At 44.1% G+C, this 14,834-nt stretch overlaps 1 protein-coding gene across 2 annotated transcripts in view; it reads left to right on the forward strand.

The window, feature by feature from the left end:
• Positions 1-8,528: 8,528 nt before the first annotated feature.
• The window catches only part of EPHA4 (EPH receptor A4), a 140,656-nt gene continuing 134,350 nt past the window's right edge, over positions 8,529-14,834 (forward strand). For both annotated transcript variants that reach the window (XM_082396807.1, XM_082396806.1), the window contains exons 1-2: positions 8,529-8,686; positions 11,730-11,797. In XM_082396807.1, the coding sequence (XP_082252933.1) occupies positions 8,596-8,686; positions 11,730-11,797 (159 nt within the window). In that variant the 5' untranslated portion in view covers positions 8,529-8,595. The remainder of the gene's footprint in view (positions 8,687-11,729; positions 11,798-14,834) is intronic.

The raw sequence follows: 14,834 nt of genomic DNA on the forward strand, positions 1-14,834 counted from the left end.
AATCAATCCGAGAAAGGGGAAGCTAGAACCTCTGATCACTGAAACTAGGAGAGAAATTAGGACTATTCTTGGGCACCGGTCCCCAAAAAAGATTCAGCAAGGGAGCTTTATTCTTTGCATCAACAAGCCTTGGAATGCTTGCCTTCCCAGGGTGATTATTACATCACATTGCTGGGCTACAGATGTGGGAGTTTGGTATATGTATGTGTCTGCATTTTTGCCTGTGTTTGAGAAAGCAGTTTCTCAAGGACTGTGGACCAAACCCTCCCTCTGGTAGGCTCTTGTCACCAGCTTTTGGAGAAGAATTAGTTATGTCCCCCCACCCCTTCTCTATCTAAATGTAGTGCTGGGCCTCAGGATGCCTTGGCACACAAAGCTTCCAACCAAGGCTGTCACTTGACTGACAGCAAAAAGGTTGCCGGGAGATGGGCAGCTGTGTGTAGGTGGACATGGAAAAAACAGAGAGCCGAGCAGATTCAATCAGAATACAGCAACAGGAAGGTTCTAAACCACAGACCCTTCCAGCCTTAGCAGCCTTGAGAAGCTTTAAAGCCACCTAGTTTTATTTTTAATCGAAGTCAGGTTTTAAAACAAATACCCAAGTTTATAAATAGATGGATAGCTATAACACAAAAAAACATATTGTAAAGTGGCATAATAACTGTATTGCTAAAGAAAACTATCAATGGCAAGACCCAGAGCATCCTGAATTCCCTCTTTGCCTTGGCAATTCAATCTGTGCGGTGATTTCTGCATTGTAACTTTAGCTCTTGGAGTCACTTAACCAGGGTGGCCTGCTAAGCAGTATGGGCACAACTGGGCATTTATCAAAGTATTTTAAATGATAATAATCTGATTGAAAACTATAAAAGTTTCAGATGAGAACATAATGAGACACATGAAGGATATGCAGCCCAGTTTTTTTTTTTTTTAATTTTTATTGGAGTGTAGTTGCTTTACAATGTTATGTTAGTTTCTACTGTACAGCAGAGTGAATCAGCTATACGTATACATATATCCCCTCTTTTTTGGTTCCCATTTAGGTCACCACAGAGCATTGAGTAGAGTTCCCTGTGCTATACAGTAAGTTCTCGTTAGTTATCTACTTTATACATAGTATCAATAGTGTATATATGTCAGTCCCAATCTCCCAATTCATTCCGCACCCCCCGCCGCCGCCCCCAGCTTTACTGAGCTGCAGTAAACTGACCATTTAATGGAACAGACTTGATTAATTTCCTGCCGATGACCAATTACCTCTGAGAGGTGTCTATGTAATATAAATAGGCAGATTAAAGCTGCTGCAATGGGACCTCACTCTTAAAGTTAATGCATGTTGGAATACATCTCGTAATCACCTGTGCATGTTTTGGTTCAAATTTGTTTTAATTCAGAGCTGCAAGAGATAGAGACTTAGAAGTCAGGCCATATATCATAACCCACATGTTAATCCCGAATGTCAGAGTGGAGCATCAAGTCTCAGGAGACAAATCCTATAATATTTATCAGGTACAAATATTCTATATAGAAGAAAGATTTATCCCAAACTGGGATGACTCAGTTTCCAATCCAGCTAGAGATGTTTAAGGATGTTCTTCTTCAAAGGCTGTGTTAATAGAGTCACAAATTTAAATAATAAATGGCATGGGACTACCATTCTCTGCATTTTAATGCCTAACTCTTAACTTCTTCTCTGACTGCCCCATCAAGAGAAAACTTGGGGTGCATACACATAGAATTGAATAAGAGAAAAGCCAAATGGTCCAACTGATATACTTTAAATGTCAGTTTGAGTCAAATGATCCGTTACTAACTGAATTTCTTTTCACCTCCCTGCTTCAAATAACTCATTGTTGGCCTGAATTTCAGCCAGCTTATTTGTGCAGATATAGGCATGATCTAAGAAAAAGTAATTCCACATATAACTAAGTAAAAGAGGGCTGCTTAATATATTTTAAAGTTGTATGATGTAGGTTTGTGCATAGACTTCTGAGTTAGCATTTATTTTATATGAATTTTTCATTGTTTTTAAACATTCTAGGTCCAAATAATGACAGTTCTAACTAAATCATGTTTATGAACCTCACTTTATTTCTTTATACAGGGAATTTACTTACGTTCAATTGATTTTAATAAGGTTTTACTGATTTACGTTGGGACTCAAGTAGTATTGTAATTCAGAAAAAAAAAAAAGCCTATACTATGTTTCTTGGAGTTTTGGCTGAGTTTCCTCTTTAGTCCTTTTGAATGAACAGTCAAAAGGCATAATCTTTTGCAGGCAAAAGGCTTTCCTTATTTATTAATTGAAATAAATGATTAGGTTAAAGAAATAAAATATAAACATAATTTCAAAAGCAATATTTCCTCTATAAATATGGTTATAAAGTTCCATTAATTAAATAAACATTTAAAGAACTTATATTTTATCGTTGACTGAAAGAAACACACAAACTAAAAGTTGAGAATTATGTTTTATCCGGGCATTACCAAGGACTATAGGCCGGGAAAGCAGCCTCTCAGAAAGCTCTGAGGAACTGTTCCAAAGAGGTAAGAGAGGAGCCAGGATATACAGGATCTTTTGCTAAAAAAAACAAAACAAAACAAAACACACACACACACCAAAAAAACAAAACATGTAATCCAACATCAAAAGATTACTGCTAATCACAAAAAACAGACATCTCAAGTTAATCGTTTGATTGCTTTTCTATGTATGGAAAGATGCAAGATTCTGGGCATGTTGAAATTATTTCTTTGATATGCATCTTAACTATCTAGGGCCAGTATTCTGTTTTTCTGCATCCCGAATTCCCCTCAGGGTGCACCGTTGGGGACAGCTGCCGTGGCTGAGGACTTGATGGTGAGCAGTATTCATTGTTTACTGAAATGGCAGGCAACAATTGTTTTGTCCACAGTACATATCTGTCATTGAAGACATTTTTAGAATATTCAGAGATCTTTTGAAATTACAAAATAAATATTGGAGGCACAAGCACTCTGTAAATGCTTTAGACTATGATAGGGGAAAGGAAAGTTACGTTTCTCAACTTCCATTCTCATTATGCACTAAATCATAAATCATGTTCACAATCCTATTATTTTTCTTACAGCATTTCACTGCAATTACATATGGTTTTTTAGAAAGAAAAAATAAAAGAGAGGAGTGGCTGTTGCTTCTAGAAATTGGTTCTCTAACCAGATAATTACTTCTCTTTTAACGGGGCTAAAAAAAAAAAGTTCCAGTTTATGTTATCCCCATATATATTATCATTAGTTTTTCATCATAAAACAACTGTAATTCCAAAGCTCTTTTAATAATCATAAATCAACATAGCTATTAAATATTAAAATATTTAATAGCTAGAATATTTAGTGGCTGTAACTTGCAGCTTTACATTGGCATTTTGAGTAAGAATGAGTGAACACCATTTGCTAGGTGTTGTATCAAAGGGTTCCAAGTAAAAACCATTCTACATTTCTTTGCGGGCATGGCTTTCGTGCCTGAAAAATCAAATAGTTTTGATGTTTGACTCGTTCCCAGGGCAGCCAAAAACAGATGCAAGTGATCGCCTCTGAATTCTCCTGAAGAAAGGTGCATTGTCTCTGCAAAATGTTTAGTTCTGGATATCTAGAGTTGCTGCAGGACTGAACTGGGTGGGTGTCTTCCTCTCGTTCCACCTCCCTCTCCACAGCTCCCGGGAGAACAAAAGTTTCCCAGTGGTTTCTGTTTGGTTCCCCCACCCCCATGCGGTGGGTGTCGTGCCTGCCCAGGGCTGAAAAGACAACGTTCACATCTTAATCACGTGGTCTTTGGCACATAGTAGGCACTTGAGTAATGTTTGAGTTGAACAAAAATTCAGATACAGTACCAGACAGACTTTCAGAAAAGTCTTGACCCCTTGAGATCCCCATCCTGATTTTCTTGTCCTTTTCCTCAGGGATTCTGAAGGTCTTTTCCTGTGTCTTAGTATCTCACCCGTCTGACTGGTCAAGACCTGAGTTCCGTGGCTCTCTTTCCCACTGAGGTGTAAAGGGCTAACAAGTGGCCTGCTTCCTATTTGCATAAGAAATAGCAGCAAAACCTCGACATCAAAAGATAAAATCTCCAACGAAGTTTCCTGGGAGCTTTAAGAAGCCCACCAACTATAGTTTTAGGTCATTATATTTCAGGTTGTAGCTAAGTTTAGGAGCATTTTTTTGACAAAAGTTGATATTTCATTAGAGCTTTGGTTATTCATTATCACCAATATCTTGACTTGGTGGTGACATTTTTTGTTCCTTATACCTTGTTTCATTTAATTATTTTTGAAACTATTATATTTGAAGACAGTTACAATCCCTAGGTTCAAATCCCACTGAATCATGTAGGGATATAAGAGTTTAGTGTGAGCTGTAATAAATCAACAATGAAAGAAGGGAAGCACTTAGAATTTATTTCCCCTACGTACTCCAGGAGTTGGTGAAATAAAGCCTTCTCCTCTCATGGAGAGCAAAAGGTGAATCACAGAGAATGGTTTCCTCATGGAAGGGAAGCTTCGAGCTGAACAAATGTTTGCATATTTAAAAATATTAATAGTTTTTAATGAGATATTATTTGAAAGTAATAATAGCTACTGATCATGAGCCAGACACCATACTACATGCTGTACAAAATTTGTTCAATTTTTAGAAGAATCACATAACTATCTACAATTCACAGATAAGAAAACCATATCTCAGAGAGGTTAAGTAACTTACACAAAGACACCCAGCTAGTAAAAGAACTGTTAGAACGTTAAACTAGGGATGTCAGTCTTGAAAATCCTGGTTCTGGCAATGACAGGGAGTCGTTGGAGCACTGCTGGAGACTCCATTTATTAATGAAGAGACCAAGGTCCAGGGAAGTCCAGCTACACTAGCTAGAAAATCTGGCAGATTGTCTAGTAAAAGGCAGAGTGGATTCCTGTTCTCATTCTAACCTTTTCTCTAGTCTTCCATGCCCTCGCTTTATTGTTGTTTTTTTGTCCAAAGGTCCAAGGTTCTTGTTACTTTGGTAAAATTGGTCCTCCGTTTAGACGCAGAAACTCCTAAGATACTTGGTGTTATTTTGAAATGTCTTTACAAATTACAGATACTTTTGAAATTCAACCTTAATTCAAATAAGCATTTAAAATGTACTTTGTAGCTCAAGTTTTTATGGTAGGCATTGTACAAAAAGAAAAATTATATCAAGAATTTCAAATTATTGAATTATTATTTTCATTAAGCTTATAAGCATATATGTTTTGATGTATCTCTTATTGGATTCAAAATACTCTCAATTTCTTACAGCAGTTGGGAAGCTAGTTTTATTAAAGAGTCAAGCTAATTTATACTAAAAGTAGGTGATTTTAGGTGCTTTTGGTGTGGTATTCTATTGTATGCTTTTGACTTCACTGAGTGACTGATTTGTTGCAAATACTCTCAAACGTCTGAAAATTCCAAGGCATTTTCCAATAAAGTAGGGGGTTTGCATAGATGGTGGACCAGGACCACCATCATTTTTTCCATTTTTGTCCTGTTTTTGAGGAGGAATCATGTCTGTTAGATTAGAACACTTTTCCTCTAGGTTGTCACAACGGACAGAGAAATTTTCAGCATCTCATTTCTTTTTTTTTTCTACTATAACTTTTATTACGGAAAACATTGAACACACATAAGCATAGAAAGAATAGTATAATGAATTCATGAGTCCTATTATTCGGCACTTAAAAATATACCCCAAATTTCCCAATTCTGTTTCATCTATTTATTCCTTTATTCTTTTTCTTTCTTTTTCTTTTTTTATTGGAATGTTTCTACAGAAATCCAAGCTATTGTATACTTTCATCCTAAACACTTCAGTATTCAACAGCTCATTTCTGATCTTCAGCACAGAAATGCTATAAAGAGGTAGTTATAATTCAGTTTTCCCAAGTTAGCATTTCCTGCCTCTTGGGTCTCCAGATTATTGGGCTGCTTTGGGTCCTGAAAAGGAATATGGGAAGAAAAAAGGGGACGGACATCACTGAATGTCCCCTAGCAAGTGAAACCTTGCTTTCAGGCAGCTGTGGCTAGAAAGACTTTAATAATCAGTGTGCATATACTGGGCCAGTGGGGGGGGGGGGAATGGTTCATGTTTTAGAAATTTTACTGTTTCTAAGGAGGCAGCCAGTCGATTTCCCATTTCAACCACCCGTACATGCAGCACTCAAATCTTGCAGAGAGGCAACCAGCAACTATTGTTTAAAAACGTTTTAAAAATAATTCGGATTACTCTTTTTCTCCGCTGAGTCTGTGTACAGAATGACAGGGACCAATATTCATCTCCTTTTTCAATAAACCTCAGGGAGACACATGAAAGAACCTAGAAATGCATTCCTTAGAAGGACTTCGTGCAGTAATTTTAAATAATTTATACGCACACGTACATATATATCCCCCGCGTGCATTTCTTTCCCCCTTTTTACTTGTGTAAAATCAGTAGCTACAATAACTGAAATCCACTTCCTCAGACTGTGACATTTCAGCAGGTCTTTCACGGAGAAGTCAGAAAGTCTGGAGCCGCACAAGCTGTCCCTCTAGGCCACCGACTCACACAGCTACTGCCCAGCGCCTCGCCAAGCGCGCTCAAGTAAAAGTTGCCCATCTAATTAGCCCGGGTCTGAATTTGCACGAGTGGAGTAGACACGATGTGCTACGGAGGCCAATGACCTGAAACCGTGGCCGCGATCTGCTCTCTCCTCCACACCGCCCTACACCCCCTCGTTCTTTCTCTAGGATTTCTATTTCAGGGATGGCAGCTACTCAGGCAACCCCTGGGATACTAAGAGTTTCTCCTTGAAACGCTTTCTGATTTCGTCTTCTGCAATCCAGCTGGCGAGAAGTGCGACAGGACTCCCGGGCCCTCTCCACGGCCACCCGCCACCACTCCGCAGGGGTGGCCTGGGTGCTCCGGAGAGGGGCGGGTGGATGAAAAGATACCCCACGGACACACCTACTCTCTGCGGACTGCGTGGTGCGGGCTTTGTCCGCTCGCCCTTCCGCGCGGGCCTCGCACTCCCTTTTCTGGCCGGCAGGTGGCGGGGTTGGTTCACGATGAGCTGCCGCCGGAGAGGCAAAGGCGCTTCCATCTCCCCGCGGTCGCCTTCCCACTGGGACCAAGGCCCGGGAGGAAAACCCGGTCCTACCCCGTGGGGAGCCAGAAGAGGGGCGGTTTGGGAGGAGGGAAGGAGGGAGACCTCGTCAGAATCAGGGCGTCTTCAAACGTCCGGAGAAATTCACCGAGTCACGTCGGGGGCCGCGCCCCGGGCCGCCTGCTGCGTTGCGGTCTCTGGGCAGCGCTCAGTTGGCTGCGCCCGCGTCCGGGGGCATCGGGGGACAAACCAGGGCCCAGTGCTGCCTGGGTCCCCAGGAGGCCCACAGTGACACCCGCAGCACCTCGGCGGGGGCGGATGCGCGGATTTCTGCGGGTCCTGTCGCTCACCACCGTCTCCTGGGGCGGCGAGAGCTGTCCGGACCAGCGCAGGGGAGCGACGGGAGCGCAGGGCGGCAGCAACCGCTCCGGGCAGCCCCCGAGCTCGGGTTTGCGGCAGGTCCCCGCACTTCCACTTCAGCTCTTCGCTTCTACCCCCCTGGCCCCGAACTTGCTAGGCCCGGTTCCAGGGACTCCCCACGGGGAACACACAGTTGGTTCCCGGCAGCCAAGGCCATCTCGGGGCGCCTTGCCGGGGTGGGGAGTCCTGTCCCGGGGCCGGGGAGGTGGAAGCGCCTTTCTCTCCACGGCTGAGCGCGGAGATGGGGCCTGAGGGGGCTTCTCCGTTGCTATAAAGTCTTTCGTTCAGTCTCTGGAGACGGGCCGAGGGCTGCACTCGACGTTGGGGACTGATTAGGTACCGCTCTCCAGGCAGCTGGGAGCCTGGGAAGAAAAGCAGTAATCAAGCCACAAAACTCTCCCCAAAGAGCATTTCATATGGAGATGCACCACAAAGACACAAAACGGGGCCAGGGGCCAGGTAGCAGAGAGTGGCCGCGGCCGCGCGCAGGAGTGAACGTGTAGCCCGAGTCGGGGCGCGCGGGACGCCAACACTTCGACCCTCAGAAAAGAGCAACAGCAAAGAGGCAGGTCAACTTGATACTTTTTTTTATTGCAATAAAAGAGCATTTTCCTCCATCTCAAACCGCCCGAGGCGTAAAGAGGGGGTTCCCAACCTTTCCTCGGACTTCCCCCAACCAATTCAGAGTTTTTCGAAGCTCCTTCCGCCGTCCAGGGGCTGGACCGCTGAGATGCGATCAGGGGACCCGCTGCCTCACTCCAGCAGGGGAGGGACGCGGCAAAACTCGCCCCCTTAATCCCGGGGAGACCAAGCGCCCAGCCGAGCCCAGAGGGGGCGGGGCATCGGGGCGGGCTCTGATCATCGGGGGCGGGGCCAGGCAACCCTTTCTGAGCTACTATTGGCTGCGGGCCCCGGACTGGCGGGTGCACGTCACGGGCCGGGCCCACCCCCTTGGCAATGTCTTCAGCCTGCTGCACTCCTAACTTAAGCATTTATTCCACTGGGATAGAAGCGGCAGGAGCAGCGTTAGCACCGGCGAACCATGGCTGGGATTTTTTATTTCCTCCTCTTTTCGTTTCTGTTTGGGATTTGCGACGCTGTCACCGGTTCCAGGGTGTATCCCGCGAATGAAGGTAAGAATGGGGCGGCCTTTCTGCGGTGTGGGACAGAGAGGCGAAGATCGGCGGGTGAATGGTCCCCGGCAGCGCGAGGCCGGAGGGTGCAGGGGGATCCCGGCGCTAGCGGTCGCCTTGACTCCGGAGAAAGGGGGCTGGGGCGAGGGGAACCGCGAAGGGAAGGCGGGGAGCGGCCGGGCAGCCTGCCTCGGGGCGGTGACCTGTGCGTGTGGCGAGGTTGCCCAAGTTTGTAGCGAAAGGACAAAGTTTATCGGCATCCACCGGCGAGGGCAGCCCGAGGTGCCCCGAGGGGATGCACGGGAGACAACGCCAAGAAAACAAATAAATAAATAAATTTTGTGGACCTATTTCTACCACCACTTACCCACTCAGCCCAGGTAGAGGGGGAACGGAAGCCTGGAGCTAGCTCCTTGAGGGTATGGTGTGCTCTCGGGTTCTTGCGAAAGCCTTGCGAGCTCTGGTTTCTGCAAAGTTTCCCGAGCCCTGCGCTTCCCGGGACCTGGCTGCCGGGCTTCCGCCGCGCAGCGGTCGTGGCGCCGCTCGCCGGTCGCTGGTGACCTGATTGCTAGCACCCGGCGTTAGACACCTTTCTCCCCGCCGGGCCCCGCGCCGTCGGGGTGCGATTGCTGGCCTAGGGGACCCCAAGCTCCTCATGTCACCCCGCAGACCTTGGGAACCCGCCGGCAAGCTGAACGTACTCGAGTTTTAGCTTTTTGCCCCTAGAACTGTACACCGGGTTAGTTTGGAGGGAACGTGCCGGACCAACTGGATCAGTGTGGGTGCTCAGTTTTATGCGCGTCTGTTTGGACGTGCTGGAGGGCTCTGTGTGTGTGTCTGTGTGTGTGTCTGTGTCGGGGAGATGGGGGTTGATCATTTAGTTTCTGATGATCTCAGAGAAAGGCTAGTTGCGTGTGCGTGTGTGTATGCGCGCGCACGCATATGGGTGTCTGTGGGTGCGCGGGTGCCCGCGTCGACGCGGACAATTGTGTGCCTGTGCTCGAGTGCCCCGATTGTGTGCGCGTATGTTCCGGCGATGCTCGCGCTCGAGCCTGCGCGCAACTGGCTCGCCGACTCCTTCACCTCCCCACCCTCCTCCATCCATCCATCCGTCCGTCCGTCCGTCCGTCCGTCCATCCATCCATCCGTCCGTCCACCTCTCCAGGATCCGTGCATCCATCCCCCTACAATCTATCATTTTCCCTGTTCCGAAGGAGGGAGCCAAAAACCAACTTAGCCTTGGCTGGGCAGGCGGTACCAAGAGCGCGCCAGACGCAAGCTCCCAGAGATTCACACACCTGCCGGCAGACAAGGCTTGGGAGGAAAGAGGCACGCTGTCACCCTTTCGATCTCCTCTCTCCTACCGACGTGGGCCATCTCGGTCCCTGCTGCCCCTCGGTCCCCGGGGTCGTTCCTCTGAGCGGGATCGTGGATCCCCCATTCTCCTGACTACTTCGCACTCTTGTTAGGACGTCCCCAAGACCTCTCTGCACCAAACGCAGAGATTTTTTTCCTTTTTTCCCCTTGTTTTTTCTTTTGGGAGCAAAACTTGGGAGCCCTAGACAAAAAAGGCGCTGATGGAGCTGTAGGCTGATGTAGAAAGGAGGGGGGTCACCCCCTCTCCGACCCCTCCTCCCCCTTAAAAATTAATTCATTTTGTTGCTTTTTATTCCCATCACGTTTTCTTTTCTCCCTTTTACCCTCCCTTTCTACTCCCTTCCTTTTTTTGTAAATTGGGTCTTATTGTTCCCTTTGTGTCCCTAATCCACCTTACATAAATCCAAATGGATGTAGCGGGCTTTTCTCTAGGGACCAAGAGGAGAGAAGGAGGAGGGGGGGGGCGCAACTCCGGGCGGGAGCGGCCCAGGGAAGGCTCTACATTTTAAAATAATTAACAGACGCTAGGAATTCAGGCTTCTCGGGAAAATCAGGAGAAAGAGGCTCATTTTTAACTACTTTGACGTCGGGGTGAAATGAGAGGAGAGGTGGGCAGAATTCGGGGGCCGGGGGTCGAGACTGAGAGTTGGGGTGCGCAGGAGCCAAGGATGAAGGTTTCCCATTTCCCACCCCTCCCCCAGCCTGAAGAGCCAGCCTCCCTGATCAAATTAATAACCCAGTGGTTCCTTTGAGATGGGCCTTTCGACCCCCAGGCCTGCAGATCTCGGTGGGAAAGACAATGTGGAGAGTTTAGGAATTCATTGCGTCGTTTTCAATGTTCTCGGTGCCTAGATCTGTTCCAGCGTGGGCGGGGTGCGACCGCTGTATAGCCGCCCTCCCGGTTCCCCCAAGCTTGGGTGCATACTCTTAGGTGTCGCACAAGCATACTAAATCTATTAGGCAGTCCTCCATAACTAAAATTTAAACCAGTGATTTCCTCTTGGGGGAAGGAGTCTCTGATTGTCTTCAAAAAGGCCAAAGAGAATACTCAAGTGTATTTGCATTCTAATTCCACACGTCTGCCATTTCCCCCTTCTGAAACTTTGATATTTAAAAAAGCGGCGGATACCACATCCAGGGCCTATTTATTTGGTGGTGGAGGAAAAAAAAAAGAAAAAAAGGTAGGGGAGAGAGCCTTTTCATGACCCTTTGGAGTACTCTCTGATAGAATTCACTTGTGGCTCTGTCACCATGATGATGAGTTATGCGGTCATCTGAAACTTGCAAAAACAAATAACTCTAGTAGATACCAGACAGAGATGAATGCAGATTTTGCTTGGGAGTGTAACTGCCCTACGTAGATATATTTATTTTTTGAATTGTACTTGAGATTCTCAATTCATCCTTTTTAGAAAAAGAATCAACTGAGTCCTGGAATGGAATTTTAAATGCTAAGCAAGTTAAATAAATAAGAACCTGCAGATTTGAAGAGGGGAGAAGATCGAGTGAGTAATGATTATTTACATAAGTGAGACCGGGTTTAGGTTTTGATCAGAGTTGGATATGCACACCCTCGGCACATATGGAAACGCTCAGGCAAATGGTTTTTTGTAGTATTGGCTTTTTGCAATTGGAAATTAATCTATTTTTCTTTGTTTTTTTGCAGTTACCTTACTGGATTCCAGATCTGTTCAGGGAGAACTTGGGTGGATAGCAAGCCCTCTGGAAGGAGGGGTAAGTTCCGAATTGCTCTCTGATCCACAGGGTAAAAAGGAGTGATTAGCAACTTTCTGAGAGTCCTAATGGCGTGATTCTTGTTGATTGTGGCCGGGGGTCAGATTTCCGCCATGGCCTATGAAGTGAATTACGCTTTGTTGGAGAAATCCTATACTCCCTTTGGATAGCTCTGTTATGGAAGAACTGGAATCCAAAAGGGCAAAAAGGGGTTTCAGAACTAGGAGATTGGTGGAGGCATTGCCTTAGATGCCTATTTAAGACTAAAACACCAACAAGAAATATGATCTGGGGACCAAATTAGAATTTATGCCTATTGCTGTGATAGCCATGAAGTCCTGACAGGGTTAATTTTAGAGCAATTGTTCTATTTCCAGAGGAGGAAAATGAATAAATAAAAATACCAGGGAGAGAACATTTCTAATTGTACCAGGAGCAGGTTTAGTTCTGTGTGTGAGCAGCGGGGGCTCTGTAACTTGCTATGACAATCTTAAATCAGCTGCTTTTCACTTGCACGCTGAGAGAAAGCCTTATGAACTTGTATCAAGGGCAACATCTATGCAGAAAAAAAAAAAAAAAAAGCCCCAAGTTTGGCATTGTTGTTACTAAATGTGAAAGTTAAAGTATTTGGAATCTTGGATCTTTGGAGATTGGGGAGGCTGGATTATAGAGTATGAGAGAGTGCGTCACTGTTCATTTCTTCTTGAATTTGCCATGAGAATAGAATTAGGTTAATAGCCACATTCTCCTACCCCATCCTCCCCCCTTAATAATAGGTCAGAATGAATCAGCTCTGGAAAGAAATCAGTACAATGTGTAACTCTGGCATCTGCCAGATTGAAACTCTCAAATCCTTTAAAAATTAAGCATATCATCCTACCTTTACAGGCTTGATAGTCTCTATGACTGAGTCATTCGATTAAAAGCAATGGGGGTGAAAGATTAGGAGTCTTTATCAGGCAAAAATTGTAATGCCAGCACCCAGTATGGCGCTTCACACCTGGCCATTGAATAAACAATAAAGGATTGAAAAAAATAAAGATTCATAGAAACTGTTATAGAAGTGGGCTTCAAAAATAATACAAGGCAAGAATGGAAAATTTTAGGCTTTTTCCGAAGCAAGTCTTGTCATCCATTTGAAATAAAATGGAGATTGTCCTGCCTTCCTGTTTTTCTGCCTGAACTTGACTGCAGTTGGTTGGATCTCTGCTGAAAAATTCTAGTCTGCCCTCAAAACCATTTTTTTTTAAAGGGAGAGAGAGTGATTGGCAGGTCTCTGGCAGTGTAGACAGGCTGTATTCACCGCTGATTGCAGGCAATTGCCCTCATCCTTTGAATGCGAAGAAAGGTACAGCTTTATCTTGTGAGAGTCAGACTCTTGTTAATCCTATACCCTGGAAAGGTCATTGATTCAAGGAGGCTTTCCCATGCTACACCAGAGGTATTGCTCTGTAGGCTGAATGTATTCGAACTGCTGGCAAAACTGAGGATGGAAGGTATCAGTACTTGCATTAAAAAAATTAATGAGCCTTATTTTTCTTACTGGCTGTTCCCAAGTTTGAAGAGAGGATACATCTAGTATGATTTTGGACCTGACTTGTTACACTAAATATACATGTGACCTATTGAAAAGCAAGGAGTAACACATTTTCAAGTACAGTTCATGGTCTATCTAGTTTCTGGGAAGCTTTTATTGCAACTTAATATGCTACAGACATCTCCCTCCCCCCACCCCAGCTCCCAGAGAAATGTTGAAAGAGCACCTGGCCACTTTTTCTAGACACAAAACTTCTTTTGGTTGTCTCCATGTCCCTTAAAAAAAAAAAAAAAAAATACTGTGCATAGCTGACTGTACACAACCCAGAACCTTTTATGGGCAGAATGTGGACTTCTGAATATAGAATGTACTCCTTCCCTTTCCTTAAATACCATGTGTGTAATGTTTTAAATATTATTATGAAACATAAGAAATGAAATTTTATTTGTGTATAATAGAATTAGTCCTTCCAAAATACATAGTAGCCATTGAGAAATTGTGCCAAATTATAAAGTTTAATTAATTTCTAGATTTTGTAATAAAGAAGACTTTTTTGGGCCTAGGATGAAGGGGTAAATTGGATATCTAACAAGTAGGGGGTGGATTGGCTTTAAAAAAGTCTTTCTAACTGAGTGTAAAAGCATATTTGAATCTTTTGATTATTCTGAAATCTCTACTTATTGTTAGAACAGTTCACATCTTTCTTGGCTGGAAATTTGAGATTATAATTTTGACCAATAATGACATATATTTGTTTGTTGTTGTTGTTATTTTTAAAAAGAAAAAGAAACCTTATTTGACAATACCACCAGGTCAAAAATGAATTGTACTCACTGTTCTTTCATTTTTCCATCAGAACAGCTAAGCAGAACATGAAAATAATGGAAAGTGATGGTTTCTGATGGCAACATTGTAGCAAAAACCTAATTTCTTGGCAGTGTTCATTTAAAGGACTATACTGAGTTTCTGACACTGATTGTAAAATGCAAAACTAAGGGGAGATTTGTCGTTGTTCTGCTGAATTGATCAATGTGTTTAGACAATTAAGTTCGGCCTGGAAAATTCGAATTAGACCTGAATTATGTGTATGAACTGTGGAGATATCCCTATGTGCTTTCATTTACATTGATAAATGTGTTTTTCCATATTTCCTTTGTTCTGAGATGAGAAGTGTGCTGAGTAGGTTTTTTTGAAGGTGGGGATCTATTTTTGGATTTACATGAATTTCCCCCAAATAAGTAAATTACTGGTGATTTATTGCTTAGTGGATAAAAAGAAATTTTAATCACCACAGGGCACTTAACTCTCCCAGTTCTAAAACTTTCGTAATGGTGGCAGATGAAAGGGATACAGAATTTTATGCATTATGGCCCTTCACATAGTAACATTTCCATCCATTAATAGTTTTCCAATGCACAGATGGGAAACCTGTTAAAAGATATGTTATGATTCTATGTACTTCATTGGCTTGAATGGAGCTTTAAGTATAGCTATTATAGA

The sequence above is a fragment of the Balaenoptera borealis genome (assembly GCF_965194805.1).
Source record: "Balaenoptera borealis genome assembly, chromosome: 6".
Classification (NCBI taxonomy): Eukaryota; Metazoa; Chordata; class Mammalia; order Artiodactyla; family Balaenopteridae; genus Balaenoptera; species Balaenoptera borealis.